Source organism: Erythrolamprus reginae, chromosome Z (assembly GCF_031021105.1).
Source record: "Erythrolamprus reginae isolate rEryReg1 chromosome Z, rEryReg1.hap1, whole genome shotgun sequence".
NCBI classification, from domain to species: Eukaryota; Metazoa; Chordata; class Lepidosauria; order Squamata; family Dipsadidae; genus Erythrolamprus; species Erythrolamprus reginae.
Window position 1 is genome coordinate 125,166,695 of NC_091963.1, and position 17,690 is coordinate 125,184,384.

The 17,690-nt window shown below is 40.1% G+C and overlaps 1 protein-coding gene across 7 annotated transcripts in view; it reads left to right on the forward strand.

The window, feature by feature from the left end:
* The window catches only part of ARHGEF40 (Rho guanine nucleotide exchange factor 40), a 55,521-nt gene extending 38,630 nt beyond the window's left edge, over positions 1-16,891 (forward strand). For 2 of the 7 annotated variants that reach the window (XM_070726583.1, XM_070726582.1), the window contains exons 10-19: positions 2,834-2,951; positions 4,086-4,684; positions 8,413-8,659; positions 10,664-10,750; positions 11,109-11,333; positions 11,851-12,012; positions 12,582-12,744; positions 13,556-13,708; positions 13,797-13,903; positions 15,317-16,891. In XM_070726583.1, the coding sequence (XP_070582684.1) occupies positions 2,834-2,951; positions 4,086-4,684; positions 8,413-8,659; positions 10,664-10,750; positions 11,109-11,333; positions 11,851-12,012; positions 12,582-12,744; positions 13,556-13,708; positions 13,797-13,903; positions 15,317-15,412 (1,957 nt within the window). In that variant the 3' untranslated portion in view covers positions 15,413-16,891. Of the gene's footprint in view, positions 1-2,833; positions 2,952-4,085; positions 4,685-8,412; positions 8,660-10,663; positions 10,751-11,108; positions 11,334-11,850; positions 12,013-12,581; positions 12,745-13,555; positions 13,709-13,796; positions 13,904-14,454; positions 14,509-15,316 lie in introns of all 7 variants that reach the window. The other 5 variants (XM_070726584.1, XM_070726588.1, XM_070726586.1 and 2 more) reach the window with 5 other exon arrangements.
* The last annotated feature ends 799 nt before the right edge of the window (positions 16,892-17,690 follow it).

The window sequence follows — 17,690 nt, forward strand, 5'->3', positions numbered from 1 at the left end:
TTATGCATATCTACTCAGAAGTACCATTGTCTACTCATGGGAAAATGTTGTAGGATTGCATCTTTAGTCTACTTAAGTTAGTGAGATCCTTGGGCTTGATGCCTGCTGCAGAGATTGTGTATTTGGCTCCAATTTAGTCAGCGTCATTCTCAAGTCTTCTTGTTCAGTGATATCCAGTCAATTTCTTTTCTTCAGTAGCAAATCATTTACAGCACTAAAGAAACATTCAGCTAAATATCAAGATGAGAACAGTAACAGCAATTTTCTTGCAAAGTAGATTGAATTTGGGTATTTCTGTCTCATCACAAAGCCATGCCATCGTTCCTTTTATATTAAATAAAGTTTTTAAGTGTCTCATCATTTTACATTTCCGGGAATTCTTCTTGGTACTGCACTGAAACATTAAAGAGATCCATCAGTACTAACTGCATTCCCCATGTTTGAAAATCAATTTGTTCTAAATGAGAAAATATTTATTTCAAATCAGGGCCCAATATTCAGATGATCCACAATGACAAGAACAGCAGCATCAGTTAGCTCACGTTTTTTAACCAATGAAACATGTCAACATTTTTGTCCGAAATATGTTTTTGACATAACTATATAAATGTAATGAAGCCAAATATCTTCGCCTTTGCACCAACAAATGTTTTATTTGTTCCTTGAAGATGTTTATTCAACATATTCAGTTTTTCAAAGCTATCTGCTTAATAACTCACAAATGTTTTACCATCAATAGCAGGTGCATCATTCTAGGCTTGTCATTTAAAAAGTCACTAAGAACATCAAATAGTTTCATGAATCTTTTCAAACAACTTCTCTTTGAGACCCACCTTACCTCAGCATGAAATACAAGTCTCACATGGTCAGCATTTTTATCTTCACAGAATTGCTTGAAGAGATGCTCACATTTGGCATTAGCTTTGATAGCATTGATACATTTTATATTTGATTTTAATACCTCATTAAGAACAGGGGATATATTTTTGGACACTAAATTTTCCCTATGAGTCACACAATTCACAAGAAGCGTTTCTGGATTCTCATCTTTCATCAATTTTAAGCAGCCATTTCTCTTGCCCATCATAACAGGAGCACCATTGGCAGTACAAGCTGTTATGTTTTCTATTGATATATTATTGACATCTAAGCAATTTTTTAAGTTTATCTACAGTATATGAGCAGTTGTGGTGGTTTCTAATGATTTGCAGAATAACATTTCTTCAGCAAATTCACCTTTTTACTATATCTTGCATAGGTTAGCGATACGGCTTCATTATCTCTCAGAGTTGATTAATCCATTTGTACTGAGAATTTTGTTGTTTTCATCCTTCCAATGTGGTGTTTCAATATCTTCACTTATTTAATCTATTCCTCTGCTAGCAGTATTGTTACTAAGTGGCTGTGGCTTTCACATCTTTGTGATCTTTTTCCAGAACTGTTTTAAGAAATGCTGATATTGATGGTTTAATTAAATCCTCCCCTTAGTATGATTTTTCTCCAGATTTAGCATTAAGTAAAGAAATTTCATAACTAGTCTCAAGAGTACAACTGACAGTAAGACTTTGTGCAGTGAACAGAGACTTTATTGTTGATCTTTTTTCAAACTTTTCCTTTAAAGACTTGAAGTAATTTAAATCTGAATTTATGTACACACTATGTTTCACCTTCAAATGTGCTTCAAGATGACCTCATGTCATTGATTTGTTGGTCAAACATTGTTGGCAAAAAGATGACTGTTCATCGTGGATAGCAGGTATCAAGCCAAGTTTTAAATATTCTTGTGAATACTGAAGAATTTATTTTCCTCCTTGCACTACTCGTTTTATGCATAGGGTTTGTGACTAAAAGAAATAAATGTGAGAAAAACCTATGAAATGATGCAAATTATTAAAAGAAATAACTATTAAAAGAAGATGATGCAGAAAGAGGTAACATTCTTAGCTTAATTTGTAAATAACTTGGTTTGAATCTGTAACTTAGTGGGGGAATGCTTTGGTAGTTCAGTAGGTGAAAGTGAAGGTGAATCATACATGCCTAGCAAAGTCTACGCATGTGTGGCCTAGCCTCACATTGCTGTGAGAATAAAAGTCTTGTAAAACAAAACGTGGAAAAACAGAGACTAAAAATAAATGTAAATCTAATAATTTCTTACTTAACTTTGGGGCTTGGTTCTGTATATTCACTGCTGGGCATCTCCCAGCAGCCATCCATTCTGTTTCCCCACAGAACAAATCTTTCAGCAACGACCCATCAGCAAAGCCCACAGGAAAGTGTGTGTGTGTGGGGGGGGGGGGACACTCTGCCAGTCCCATGATCCTTAGTGGGAACACATCTGAACCCCCCCCCACCAAACTGGAATATCTTTTCAGACCAGGCCCTAGGAAATGCACTTTAACAAAGATAACAATAGATAAATGAAACATAGTTGTTTCATCACAAATATATAAGAATGATTACTGGGCTTTCAAAAATTCAGATAATATTTAATTTTCAAATTGTTCCCATTCAAAATCAAGTTGCCCCCCTGTGGGGCATGGCTCCCACTTTGGGAATCAGTGATCTAAATGCTTTTCTAAAAACATTCTTCTCACATTTGCCCTTTTAAAAAACAAGCAATGGGCAGTTGGTGTCCTTCCACCAACTGTTTGTGAACTGTAATTTCTAGAATACATTGGAGACTCTGGTGAGAACTATTGGGAATTGCAGTTTATTGTGATTTGGAAATCAATTCATTATGTCCAGGTGGATTCTCTCTAGGATTAATTTGTACCTTTTGAGCAAATGCTTTTATGTTGTGTTGCCCCAAAGTAATGTTTTTCACATCTTGTAGTAATCAAGCTGTGGATACCACAAGACTTTATCAAGAGGTGGATGAAGCCCTTCATGGACTTGTCCAACTCAGCAACCGGTGTCTTGAGTTATTGCAGCAGGAGAAGAAAAACATACAGGTAAGTTCTAAGATTAGTTTCTCTGGGAAGAATTGGCTGTAGTGAATGTCATTAAGCAAAGAAAGCAATTAGACCTAAAGTTTGTACTCACTACAGGAGCTTTAAAAAAAAAATTAAGCTAGGCAGTTGTCCTCCCCGAATGGAATAGACAAATTCTAAGATCAAAGCTTTCTTTTCCTCCTTATTTTTTTATCTTGGTAATACACTCATGAATCAAGACTTATGACTTACAGTGTTCCCTCGATTTCCACGGGGGATGTGTTCCGAGACCGCTCGCGAAAGTCGAATTTCCGCGAAGTAGAAATGCGGAAGTAAATACAACATTTTTGGCTATGGACAGTATCACAAGCCTTCGCTTAACACTTTAAACCTCTAAATTACTATTTCCCATTCCTTTAACAACCATTTACTCACCAGTATTACTGGTACTCACCATTGAATAAGACACTTAGTGACCCTGATATTTATAAACATAATTATTTATTAACAATTATTATTATTATTTTTTTGTTATTTATTTGCAAAAATTATTAGTTTGGCGATGACATATGATGTCATCGGGTGGGAAAAACCGTGGTATAGGGGGAAAAAACGCGAAGTATTTTTTAATTAATATTTTTTGAAAAACCGTGGTATAGGCTATTCACGAAGTTCGAACCCGCGAAAATCGAGGGAATACTGTATTGAAATCCTGAGCCTTCTTGCTAGGGATTGTTGAATGAGATGAATGGCTGTGGAGACTGTTATCTCAAAAGCCTAATTTTCTTTAGACTTGAGATGAGTGGTAGGTGAAGCGGCTCTGAGGAGTTGAGAGTTAGCCGACTGAGGAAAAAAGCTTATGTAGGAGTTATGAATGAGGATAGGTGCCCCAATGATGGCAGAAATGCCACAGTGATAGAATGTAATGAATTCAGCCTTCCTCAAAAGCTGAAAAAAAGTTTAAATTAGCCTTTCCTAGTTCTAGCCATTGCTAGCTATCCTGGAAAATGCAGACCACAAAGCTAGAAGGCTCTTGGTTCAAGAAAGGACACCTTATATATTTCAGTGGATTAGTAAAATGGTTTAAAAAAGGCAACATCTGGGATTGACCAAGTTTGCCTTTTCCTTTTTCCCCTAATCTCTCTTTCCCAATAGGTTCAGCAAGAAGGTAAAACATGTATTCAGTCTGATAACGGCAATGTTAAAAAGAAGAGAGAGAATGAGAGACCAGCTGAGGGGCTAGCTGAAAGAACATCCTTGGAGAAAAAACTGTTACAAAACCCTAAATCTTCAGGGAAGTCACAAGTCACGCCCGAAGACAGTTCTGTTCCCATAGCTCGAGCCCGTGCATGCAGCATCAGTGCTTCTTCTTCACCTAAGCATGGCTTGTTGCTTGGGGCCAAGTTTGGTTCCTCTTGCAGTTTAACTTCTCTCTTCCAGCCACTTACCAGCCCCAAGGGCTCACCCTGTTGTTCTCCTGGCCGAAACAATGCCCTAGACAAAAGGAAGAAAAGCCAGGGGCCTCTCAACACTTCCAAAACACCTGCATCTCCAGTTAATAACCTGGCATTACGAGCCTTGAGTGATCCGGGTCGCCCTAGCGTGCATATACGTGGTCTGGAAGTAAGCAGCCGAGAACTGGCAGACAGGAGCTGTTCTCCCCGTGAACATGTGCTGCTGGGACGCAGTAGAACTCATGTTGCTGAAGCACCATGGGGGGCCACACCTCGAATGGAAAGAAGGCGTTGCCTTGGGTGAGTAAGGGAGCAACAGAATTTGTGGCTATCTTTTGCTTCGCTGTTCCACAACAGAATGGTAGGATTTAAAAGTTGCTGATTGCCCAGAGGCTTCATTTTAAAAATATTTTAGAAGGTTTGATTCAAGACATTCTGATACCAGAACATAAACTTTAAATGGCTTCTTCCCTTAAGGACCTGTTCTTTGTCACCTCAGAGGGTAGTATAATAATGTCTTTTAAGCTGCAGGGAGCAAGATTTCGACTGAATATTAGGGAATTCTTAAACAATAAGAGCAATTCCACAGCAGTGCCAATTGCCTAGAGAGCTTCATTGTGCTGGATGTTCTTAAACATAAGCTTGATAAATATCTGTTGGGGAGGTTTTACTTGGATTCCTTCACTGAGCACTGGAATTGACATTGGTGGGATTAATGGTTCTTTCCACTTTAAAATGAACGTCATTTTGCTTTGTGTTAGTCAGATTTTGGGCACCACGCTTTAAGAAACAGACACATTGGAACACCTTCAGATAAGAGCAATGAGGTTGTTCATGGAATTCAAATAAAATCTTATGAAGAGACGGTGAAAGAATTGGAAATGTTTAGCTTTAAGAAATGTGAGGGGGGAGAGTAGAATAGCATGAAATAATAACTTGAAACAATTATCACACCAAAGAAAACTTAAGACCTATTCTCCCATCAGTCCTGAATGCAGGATACCAAATAATGAATTCAACTCATAAGGCAAATTCCGATTGAATGTTAAAGAAAAACTATCTAATAGAACAATTCAAGCAGCAACAATTGCCCAGAAAAATGATGAATTCCCCTTCACTAAACATATTCAAGCAAATTCTAGACTTTCAGAGAGGTTTAAATTTGGATTCTAGTACAAGTAGGGAGTTGGGTTTCATGGCCTAAGTTATTTCTTGCACCCTGGTTACTCTGCCATTTACATGCAGCCTAGTCCTCTAAAAAACTCATCATAGATTCGGTTATTAGCTCATGTTTTCGTGGAAGCTTGCTCTGCAGAGTTGATACTGAGCTGTCTTGAGATACAAGATAAGCTATCCTTCCCTCTGCCAACTCTGTGGTGAATAAAATCCATTGTCAATAGTTAATCTACTAGCACACTAGTCAGCTACATCATAACGGCATAAACATTTTACAGTACTATCCTTTATTCTACTTCCTGGTCTACTTGTGTGCTCCTATTCTGCATTAGGATTGTATATACCGTATTTTTCGGTGTATAAGACCTCAAAAAAGTGCATCAAAAACTCGGTGTGTCTTAAGCACCAAATGTTGCACCGGGGGAATTGGTCAGCGCTCAGCGGTGGCGGCAGCAGCCTTCCCATAGTCCTGTGGCAGCAGCTTTTCATGTAATTTGGTGGCTGCCTGCCAAAACATGAGAAAGTTGCAGAGAAAGAGCTGCTGCCATCACCATTCCAGCTGCCACTGCCAAACTCTGCGAGAAGCCACCACTGCCGGACTATTGGAAGGCTGCTGCTGCTAACCACAGCCACCGAATCACATGAGAAGCTACCACCGCCAGACTAGGAAAGGCTGCTGCCGCCGTTGCTGACCTTTACGAGATACCGGCTTCTCTCAGCGGTCAGCAGCAGTGGTAGTGGCTTTCCTGTAGTCCGGCAGCGGCGGACAATCTTCAAAGAACGTTGAGAAACATCCACGAACTGGAGGACAAGGCAAGCCGAGCCTTCCCCGTTTCCACCAGCGGGGACTCTGGTTCTCCTTTCCCTACCGTGGCAGAAAGCACCCTTTCAAGCCGTGCGTCCACACGCCAGAAAAGACATGCTCGGATGGGGTGAGGGGGGGAAAGGGAAAGGAATTGCCCTTCCATTTGTTCTGCGCTGAAGGGACCGGAGAGATGCCCATGATCCCCCCCTCATCTACAGGCTGCTGCTGACTAGTCCCCAGAGAGACAGAGGAGGCAGAGAAAGGAGAGGTAGAGAGAGGGGGGAAGTGAGAGGGGGCGGCAATGTGAGAGAGAGAAAAAGAGAAAGAAAAATGAGAAAATGATGGAGGGAAATACAGTGGTACCTCTACTTAAAAACTTAATTTGTTCTGTGACCAGGTTCTTAAGTAGAAATGTTTGTAAGTAGAAGCAATTTTTCCCATAGGAATCAATATAAAAGCAAATAATGCGTGCAAAATTATTAGGAAAGAAATAAAATCTCGGAATTTGGGTGAGCAGAGGAGGAGGAAGAAGAGGAGGAGGACAATCGCCACCCAGAGCGAAGGGAATGTTTCTTTTCTCAGGGCGCTGGCAAAGGTTTATTTTTTCTCCAAGCAAGCAGAAAAAGGAAAATGCTTTGTTCACTCTGGACTGCCAAAGCCTCCTTAAGCATCACCAAAAGGCTCCTTTGGCAGCCCAGAAAAGCCTGAGATGGTCGGGATTAAATGGGGAATGGCAGGAAACTGTCCGGGCCTTCATGACGCTTTCAAATTTCCTGGAAAATTTTTCCAGGCTCAAGTTCTTAAGTAGAAAATGGTTCTTAAGAAGAAGCAAAAAAATCTTGAACACCCGGTTCTTATCTAGAAAAGTTCTTAAGGAGAGGCGTTCTTAAGTAGAGGTACCACTGTAATGAGGTAAATAGAGGTAAATGAGAGAGAAGGGATAGAGAAATGAGAGAAAGATATATATATATAGAGAGAGAATGAGAGAAGGAGAAGAGGGAAACAAAAGAGAGAGAAGGAGAGAGAAAGAAAAAGGGAGAGGGAGAGGAAAGAGAAACAAATGAAAGTGAGAGAAATGAGAGCAAAAGGGGAGAGAAACAAATGAGAGAGAAAAGAGGGAGGGAGAGGAAGAAGTACACAGAAATGAGAGCGATCTGGAGAGAGAGAATGAGAGGGAAAAGAGAGAGAGAAGTGGAGAGAAAGAAAGAAAAGGGAAAGGGAGGGAAAGAGAGAAGTGGAGAGGAAGGGAGGGAGGGAAGAAGGAAGGGAGGGAGGGAGGCATTTCCCACAGAAAACACCAGGAGCCACAAAACCCACCCACTTGTGGCTGGAGAGGTTACAATTTGGTTCGGAATACTTTTCTCCTTCTTTTCCTTCTCTAAAATCTAGGTGGGTCTTATACAACAGTGTCTCTTATACACAGAAAAATACAGTATTTATAAAAGTATTGATGAACCTCTCTGCTATTCTTTAAAGCAACTTGCTGCATTTTAGATTTCTACACAAACCTAAAAAAATATATGCTGCTATCTTAAAGAGCTGACTCATTACTAATCTTAAAGCTACTATATCTTTTCTCAATCCTGGCACAGAAATTTCAAAAATGATGAGCTGCTTTAATGAATAGCAGTGAGATATTATACTTGTGCAAGATTTGAAGTCTCTTTTCTGAATGCACTGCTTTATTATGTAAATGCATTTTAAATTTTGCCTAATGCTTGGAGAAACATTGTACGGAATAGCTTAGGACAGGTGATATAGTACATAAATATTCTAAACACATCTGGAGGCACCTTGAACTATAATCACCAATTAAAATGAAATTATACATTTATAGATCTGCAGCATGGTTCAAATTACTGATTGCAAAATGTTTTTGGTGGGAGAAGGAGCATTCTGGGACAGAAACATTTGATAACCCTTGTACTGATGTTTTGTTGCCAGATGTGTTGTAACATTCCTTGCTTCACAGACTTGACTGTCACCGGATTGTTCAAGTACAGCTGAGTGACTTTGAATGTGACCATTCCTCCCTCTTTCTCCTCAGGGTCCAACAACAGCTTTTGGTTGAGCTGCTGGAGTGTGAGCGGGAGTACGTGGGTGCCCTTACCCAGCCCCTTTCTCTATCTCAGGAACTCAGGGGACAAGCTTGGACAGCTGAGTTAAGATGCTTGGGCAGTGCCCTCCGGGCCACACGAGACCGCCTGTTGGCCTTCCATTCTAGCTGCCTCCTGAGCGAGTTGGAAGGGTGCATGAGCCACCCGTCACGCACTGGCAGCTGCTTCCTGCGCCACGTGAGTGCTTTCTTTCCTGCGCTGCTACTCCACCTGCAGCATGCTGGGACCCATTTCCTGTGTCAGAATTCCACCCCCTTCTTTCCTTCCTTTCTCACCCATCCACTGACAAAGCTTCCTTAACTACATGACCATCTCTTGGTTCTGAAAGACTTTTTAAAAAATGTTCTGGCATATGGGAAGTAGCAGTGAAGGAGAGATTTCCTCTGAGCATGTAATTTCCTTTTCTCATCACTATAACTTAGTCTGTCGGTGTGATACCAAAATTTAGGGAAGAGTGCATAGCTTCCCAATAGCTTTTGTGTATAGAGCCACATCTTTTAAAAATCAACAATATTTATTTATTTCTTAATTTATATCCCTCTTTGCATAGAAGCTAAAAACAATATAGCATTGCCTGCTCCTATTTTCCCCACAATCACTGGTGTAGATTGGATTGAGAAGAGTGATTCATCCAAAGTCACACAATGAATGTTAGTAGCTCAGGGGGGATCTGGCACCAGTCCAGTGAATCAACTTGGCTTTCAAAATGTCCATACATAAGTCTTTAATAACAGGTAAAATCTCTTTTGAGTAGAGCATGACTCCCAACAGTCCTTGACTTACAATCATTGTGACCGTTTCAAGTTACATTGGCACTAGAAAGTATCTTGCAACAGTTATTTTACATGACCGTTGCAACATCCCTGTGGTCACATGATAAAAATTTGGATGGTTGGCAAGTGGTTAATATTTATGATGGTTGCAGTGTCCCGGAGTCATGTGATCATCAGTGGGCAAGCCAGATCTACTTAATAACTGTTACTAATTTAACAACTGCAGTGTTCACTTAACAGCTGTGACATGAAAGGTTGTAAAATGAGACAAAGCTCACTTAATAACTTTTTTTTTGCTTAGCAACGGAAGTTTAGGGCTCAGTTGTGGTTGTAAATCAAGGACTACATGTATATAAGTAGTTTGCCAATATCACAATGTTCTGTCATTGCTCTCAACTTTTAGTCTTCCATCTCTGGTCTCCCTTCCCCCCCCCCCCCCCCCCCCCCCCCCCCCCCAACTTCCATCTTTAACCTTTTGATGGGGTTCCAGATCTGGGCTGCAAAGCTGTAGACAATCACTAGATGGTTGCAAAGAAGTACAGAAGACTCTCTCTTCTCTGCCATATAGTGGCGATGATTTGTATCCAAGATATTATAGCTCCAACCTTTGGTTGTTTTCTATATCTAGAGGGAGTTGCTAGGATAAATGATCTCAAACTGATAAAAGTAAACAACCTCAATCTTCAATATAGCAGTAGGATAGATAGCCACTGTTCCTGGAAATACTGTATATCAGTCTGATTCAAAGCAAACGCAGGGCTGTCCGTCTTTAAAAAGCTAAGTGAAAGCTCCCTCCTTTAGTTTAAAAATTGGGGGTTTTATCTTCATTTTTAAAGGCTATTCAGAAAGCACAATAATGGCCAAACTGTCTTTCTTCTGGTCAGTTGTTTGGAAAAGTCTCTTTCAATTCAAAATGTTGCCCTTTTGTTTTGTCAGAATTATACATTGCCTTAGTTCTTGTGTTCTCCATGTTCTTTGTTTTCATGTTCTACAGGAAGTCTTCACCTACATGCCTGCTATAAGGTGCTTGCTTATTAATAAAAAGACCTATTTTTTTCCAAAGAGCCCATCACCTTATTAAAATGTTTTTTCTCCTGTGCCTTTAAAAGAATACAAATTATCAGAGCATGCTTTACTTAGCATGGAAATGTGTAATGCATGGAATTCAAAAGCACCAAAGAGATGGCAGTCCTTGTTTTGAGCTTTCTTGGGGGTAACATTTATTCTGTTATACAGAATGGGAGGAATGAGGGAAAAACAAGCTTATGCTATACCCCAAGCTAAAGAGATGATCTTGCTGTGTTCAAATAGCCAGTTTTCCTAGAATTTTCCTGACTGTTGCTCCATTGATGAATGAGAGAGTCTCTGTCTGTCTCTCTCCCTCTCTCTCTCTCTTTCCTACCTTCAGAGAGAAGAGCTGCAACTGTATGCAATCTATGCCAAAGATCACCACAAGTTCCAGGCTGCCCTGGCTTTGCTTCGAAGCACTGGCAAGGTAAATGAGCTGCGGCCACGTGGCAGACAGAGATGGAATTTCCCTTTTTACCTCGAAAGGCCAGATGAATCACTCAATTGCTAAAGAAACTGCTTCTGTTCATAAGAGACCCTTTTTACTCATTAGTTCAGGTGTCCCTGAGGTTGGCATATTTATAGTTGCATTGAAAGTTTGATGTTGCACAGCCTGCTGGCTATCCCCAAAAAAGCTTGACTTTGAGACATTTGTATAGTTTCATTCACTGTAGAGATCTGGATTATGAGATTTCCAGGAAATGATGGTATAACAGGTAATACCCGAGTGGTTTGTTCCTAGTGTTTCATTCTAGCCTTTTGCTTTTACCCTCTCCTTCCTACAGAAAGGTCTGATGGAGCCACGTGAGGATGGACAAATAACACACACTTTGCAGGTGCCTCTGGAGCAACTGGAGCGGTATCGGCGCTTCCTGGGTGAACTTCTACATGAATGTGAGCTTGAGCAGGGGCCTGACCGCCAAGCCCTACAGGAGGCCCAGCAACTGCTGGAGGCACAGGAGCAACGAGGCAGAGACCTGCTGGCCATAGAGCAAATTCGAGGCTGCGAGGTGAGCCCCAGGGGTGGGTTCCTACCAGTGCACTGCATGTGCATCAAAACATTTAGGTATGTGTTCCCTAGTATGATTTGGCTTCTGTGCATGTGCAGAGGGATGATTTTACTTCTGCACATGCGCAGAGAGCCGAATAATCACTGAAAATTAAAAACAAAAAGATGGTGGTGTGCACGGAGCAGCAAAAACAGTACTGAAGCCGTCATGCCAAAATTACATCATTAGCTGGCCATTACCGGGGTGGTTCTGCATTTTTCCTGCTGCTTACTATGCCTGTGCTGTTTCCTCCCGTGCCACTTGTCTACACACACACCCTTAATCTTTTCTGACACGTGCAAAGTTCTGTGATGTTGTCAAACTCTTGATCTTCTTAGACGGTGCATTGCTCTAAGTACTTAATAGTAAACACAAAAATTCTGATGGGCAAATTGGGGGAACTGACAGTCGCCCCACTCTTCTGAGCACTGGAGGGAATGGCAATCTTAGTTTCACATGTGTTCCTGCTTCTTTGCAGATGAAACTGCCAGAACAAGGGACATTGCTTCAGCGTGGTGAACTCATTGTGTTGTCTGGACGCCGTAAATGCCAGCGGCACGTTTTCCTATTTGAACAGTTGCTACTCTTTACCAAATGTAAAGGAGCTGAGGGTGGCTATGTCTGCAAACAGGCCCTGCAGGTAGGTAAAGTGATTATCTCAAATAATTTCCCAGGCTTTAGGGCTAGAACTATCATTTGGGGCTATTTTAATCCATACTGATTATATTATTGTCTGGAATGAGAAGGCTTTAATTATCCATTCAATAAATAAACATGATTGTCAGACTTGCACATGACAAATAGCTGGGATCCACTGCAAATACAGTGTGGAAAAAAGGAGTGGGGAGAAAAATACAAAGCGGGGCAAAGGAAGTGGCTGATTAAGTCACCAATAGTTCATCTGACATCAGGGAATAAAATTACAATTCTTGGTGAAATATTTTTCCAGCCAGAAGGGTCCCTTCTCTCCAGGATCATGCCTCTCAGCTTTGTATGTAGATTTACTTCCTGTTGCAGAAGGTGCCACGATATTTACTCAGAGACCTGGTTCATTATATTGAAGTGAGAAATGTGTTTAATAATTATTTACTGCATAGGTTATAACTGATTGAAGGTGCAGAACAGTTAAACGAAAATCAAATTACATTGCATCTGACTATGAGCTGTGAACACTGCCACATTTCTATGGTTTTCTCTGTCTTCATATAGACGGCTTCCATGGGGCTGACGGAAAGTGTGGGTTCTAGTGGGTTACGTTTTGAGCTTTGGTTCGGAAGGGGATCGTCGCGACAGGTCTATACCTTGCAAGCAGCCTCTGCTGAAGTCAAGCATCAGTGGACAAATATTATAGCCCAACTGCTCTGGAGACAAGGTATGAACATGCCTAACTGAGGTTGGTGAGTTAAATAGGGGAATGTTTTGCTAGGCGGGGAGGGTCCGGGTTCTTAAAATCTTTTATTCTTGAAAGAAAAGAAGGTGGTAAAAAGTTGCATAAAATCAATTCCAAAGATTAACAATATTATTTTGACAGACAATCAGTGCAGTTTTCTAGTATCATTATCACTATAAGTTTAAAGAACTAGATATATCAGACAAAACAAATGCTACTGTGTGATCATGGGAGTTTGAAACAAAGGTACACTTTCGATTGTCATTTGATCCCCAGCATCATCATGACGGGTTTCTAATTACGCCCAATCTTGATACATTCCCATTGGGGGTTTTTAGGGGTGGGAGTTGCATGTGGTCTTACATTTCAGGCAGTTGGCTACTTCAGAACTGATTTTTTAAAAAAACAGTAACAAGCAGACTGGAACAGACAGTGCAGTGATGCATTAACTCTAAGTTAATCTACCTTATTGCCTTTACTATATACAAAAGAACAATTGCAGGGAAGAAGAAAGTGGAAATAGATCTGTAAACAGTAAAAACTGGCAGATCAATCTCAGAACTTTTATCTGCAATCAGAAAGCAAAAAGTGGACCAAAAAAATCTACCCCGCCTTATTTGGACCACAGGAATTGGAGATGGAGAAAGGCCACAAAAATGTGGTTGACATAATATTTTCTGTTAATGAGATGGGAACAAACACTAGAGGGAGAGGTCTTCTTAAGACAAGGGTGCTGAATCAAAATGCCTTGGATATTTGTCTCTCCCCCCTCCCTCCTTTCACTTCTCTTCAGCTGCCCAGCCAAGTGTCTCAATGAGCTTGTCCTCCTGCCCTTCTCAGCGCTTAGCTCCTCTGGGTCTTAGCCCTGGTCCCCCTCCTGGTTTGTCACTCCCTGGCCACTTTGAGGAAGAGGAATGGGACTTAGATGTCAAGCCCATCCCGAGAGGTAGCATCACTTTTCTTCTATCAATCCTCTCAAAGTGACTAGTATTTGCTTCTGCTGGTGCTTTAACTATTTTCTGTGTTCCTCTCAGCTCACACCTCTGGATCAGAGGGAGCCTCCCCAAGCCACCATGAACCACTCAGGCAGGGGAGAGGTTCACTGCCTGGCAGCAGCTCTGCTTTAGGACACCATCAGTCGGTGAGTTTATTCAGTGTTGAAGTGTCTTTTGGTGATGGGATTTTTGAGTTCTTTCATTAATCTGAGGGTGCCTTTTTTTGACTGTATTATTTAAGGCTTTATGTGGGGAAAGGGAAATTGTGCTGGACTGACATTCTAGTTGAATTTGCGTTCAAAGACATTCAGAGACATCAATCCGGACATCTCATTATTATAACCAACATCCCCTAGAAGTGACCCCCTCTTTCCCTGGGGAGGAAGTTCCTGCGACCTGAAATGCTGTGAATCAGAGAAATTATTAGCAGTTAATCTGTTGATTATAGAGATTGTTACTAAGAATGTAACCTGCCCTGAATGAAGCAGTGCCTCAAGTCTTTTCACCTACCATTGCATTTTTGTCTTTTCACAAAGTTATGAAACACCATCTTTCAGTTACTGGTACCTTTCCGGCTATTTGAAAAGTTATGTGTTTTGTGTGCCAAATAATACGATTCAGCTATTCCACCCCTTCCTCTCCAGGGTTCAGTAGGCCATCCCTGATGGCTTCTGTTTTTTTTTTCTTTATTTGCCAGAGCTTTGGCATTGCCGGTGAACCAGTGACCCCACTCTGAGGTTGGGGCGGTCAGGTACAGCCACCCTGCCAAACTTTTCTGCCTTTGTGCAACCTCCCACTCGTTCCTGTATCTGCTCCCTGCCATCCCCATTCCCCTAAGCTGCAAGCACATAATATTCCCAAGAGCCTTTCTTTCAGTCTATATTACAGGGATAATTCAGGATGTCTGCTTCATCCCTTTTAAATGAGTGATTCTGTGTCCAGGTGCTCTTCCTTTTGTGTTCCATTGTCTTACAGCTTCTCTGTCCTGTGTGCCACTGCCATGCAGTTGTCCTTATATCACTATTGCTATTTAAAATTCCTCTAATATCTATGCAGCTGGCTAACATAAATGGCTAACGGTGTGAGCTGAGTTTTCTAGCCCTCCATCTGGATAATGAAATAACAACCAATCTTGCAGAGTTGTTGTAACATAGTGAACAACTTGATGCCTTCCAATATTGTAGACTGCGAATTTCATCATCTCTTGCTGATGCTGATTGGAGCTGATGAGAGTAGAAATGGAATACATCTGTAGGAGATCAAGTTAGAAAGCAATTTGCCCCAAGCTGAAATACTATGAAAATGATACTTTTTAAAATGTGCTATAAAGTCCTGCTTTCTAATTGCATGTTTGTTAGTGCTATGTACTATTTAATGCATAATGGTATTAAGGATTATGCTTCATATTAAATTTTACAAGGTCAGAATGGATTTTAAAGATTGAAATACAAAGTAAGATCTGTGGATTGAATAGTTAAGAGAGGGAAGAATATGTGTTCCACAGACATATTTTTAAATGTTGATGAATTTCTAGAGTCTGATTTATTTCTTCTTTTTAGCGTTGGGTGTGGAGCCTGCATCGGAAACTCTTTTCTCCAGGAAGCCACGGACAACAAGATTCAGTTCCTAAGGACTCTGGGAACAGGACAGTTTAAGATCCTTGCAGAAACTTGGGGATTGGGATACAAACAATGGTCATATTCAACAATATTGTGACTTGCTCCTACCCATTTCCTGCTGGTTATTCTACCACTTCACCGAAGCATCTAGATCGGTTATACAGTATCCTACTGTGGGATTTCCATGTCCTGCTTGATTACTACTCTTTGAGTGCCTTTTCCTGGAGAGTTCTGATCAAATTCCCACTATTAATAGTAAGAGACTACCAAACAAGGAAGCTCAACTGGCGAACTCCCAGGTTCACACAAATTAAAAGTTGCTGGGAAAGAGGGAACTTGGTGGGATGAATTATCTTCTGTTGAGGATCAAATCATATCCAGAGTGTATGGATCTGTGCATTTATTAGTTACCCTATCTCCAGTCACACCTTCAGTCTTAAAATTGATTGGTATTTTGCTCTCTCCAGTGGGTGTTGGAAAGAAAGAATCTAGGCTGCAATTGTTAGGCAACTACAGCATCCATTTCCTGAACTTTCTCCAAGGTAATTCTAGAATAAAAGGAAGAAAGAGGGCATCTGGGCTAAAGGGGTATGTGATTGCCATATACCGAAATACTTCTAAAATAGGATCAGATATATTTTAGATGAGTTACTCAAGATCAGAAGATTAGTAACAACAGTATGAGAATGATGTTCAGTATGCACAGTGTCATAGACTTCTCAATGTAACATTTTTTCTGGGACTCTGCCACTTTGGAATGCAAAGAAGGTGCTTGTCAATTTAATATTAGGATTTTTATTTTTTTTATTTTGCATCTTATTTTGTAGAGTAACTGGCATGGCAAAGAAATGCCAATAGATGTGTTAGATATCTATTTTATGTTAATATTCTATGCAGGGAGTTTTGATGAACGGTTCTTGGTTAAAGCTCTACTCCAACATTCTTGCAGTTTGTAGAAATCGGAGAATCATTGTTCCATGATTATCCTGAACATAAGAGATCATTGAACTTCAAACATTCACCTTTAATTTCCAAGATTATTTTTGAGATTATTAAATAATATAACCAAAATGGCTGATTTAAGGAACAAGATCTGTACAAAACTAATTTCCATGTGAAAAACTATTGTAATGCGAGTGAAAATATCAAAGACGGGGAGAAGAGGAATGGTTGATTTTCCCTGTAGCATAAAGTTGGCTTACTTGTTTGGTTTTTTACATGCAGTTTACTGTAATTCTGATTGGGGGAAAATAATCTATAAAGTACAAATGGTGCTATATTTAGAATTGACCAAGAGTTTCTAATTTTGGGGGTTGGGGAAAGAGAAATGTGGCTGTACTACAGGATACAGATTTATTTTTTGGAATTTTTTTTGGGGGGGGATAAGTTCAGTTATTTGGCATCTCTACTTTTTATGTATCCTCTAGGAATTTAATATAGGACTTTCTTCTATGCCCACATAGGAAAAGTGATCAAAATCTCTGAGGTAAATCCATATTAAAATACTGTACTTGCGCTTGTCTTAATAATTTTCAGTGGGAACAAAGAGCAATTCAATATTGGTCATATGTACTGAGATTATTTCTTCAAAAGCAAACAAATTGTAAGAAAATGCAAGAAGTAATGTAGAATATAAATTCATAACTTTGGTATAATTCACTGAGACTGAACAGTGGACATATATTTATTCCCATAAATGCCACTAAATATGTTGTGCCATGACTTTTCTACTTTTTAAAAATACTGAGCTATCAGTTCCCCCAACTGAAAGGATTGCAATACTGTATATGTAAGTACTTCTTTTGCTATTCATTTAATTAGGTGGACCTTCTTTCGTCTGGGCCTGGTGTTTATTTATGCTTGACCACATAAATTAATGGTGCTGAATTTAAACCTTGTTAAAGAGGCATCAATGAAGTTTAATTTCTCAATGTCCATAAAGTTGTAAAATATTATTTTTGTTTTAAACTGTAGATCTAGCTGACAATAGTAACCTAAGCTAATTCAGATCTAGTTAGAAAACCTGGAAAGGGACTACTAGGAAATATCAGGGATATAGGTAAGCCTGGGAAGTCAAAATACATTCTGGAAGACAGTGGGAAATCACTTTTGTGTTGCCCTGGTCAAAGCCCTAAACAGACCGGTTTAGGAATAGGAAACAAGGACATATTTTTATTGTGTATACATCCACCTAGTCAATAGGACCAACATGAAGGAGATTTCATGAGCTATAATCTCAATGAAAATAATTATTTCTCCAATTATAGAGACACGTTTAATTTATACATGGTATGCTTGTGTGTGTGTCTGTTAG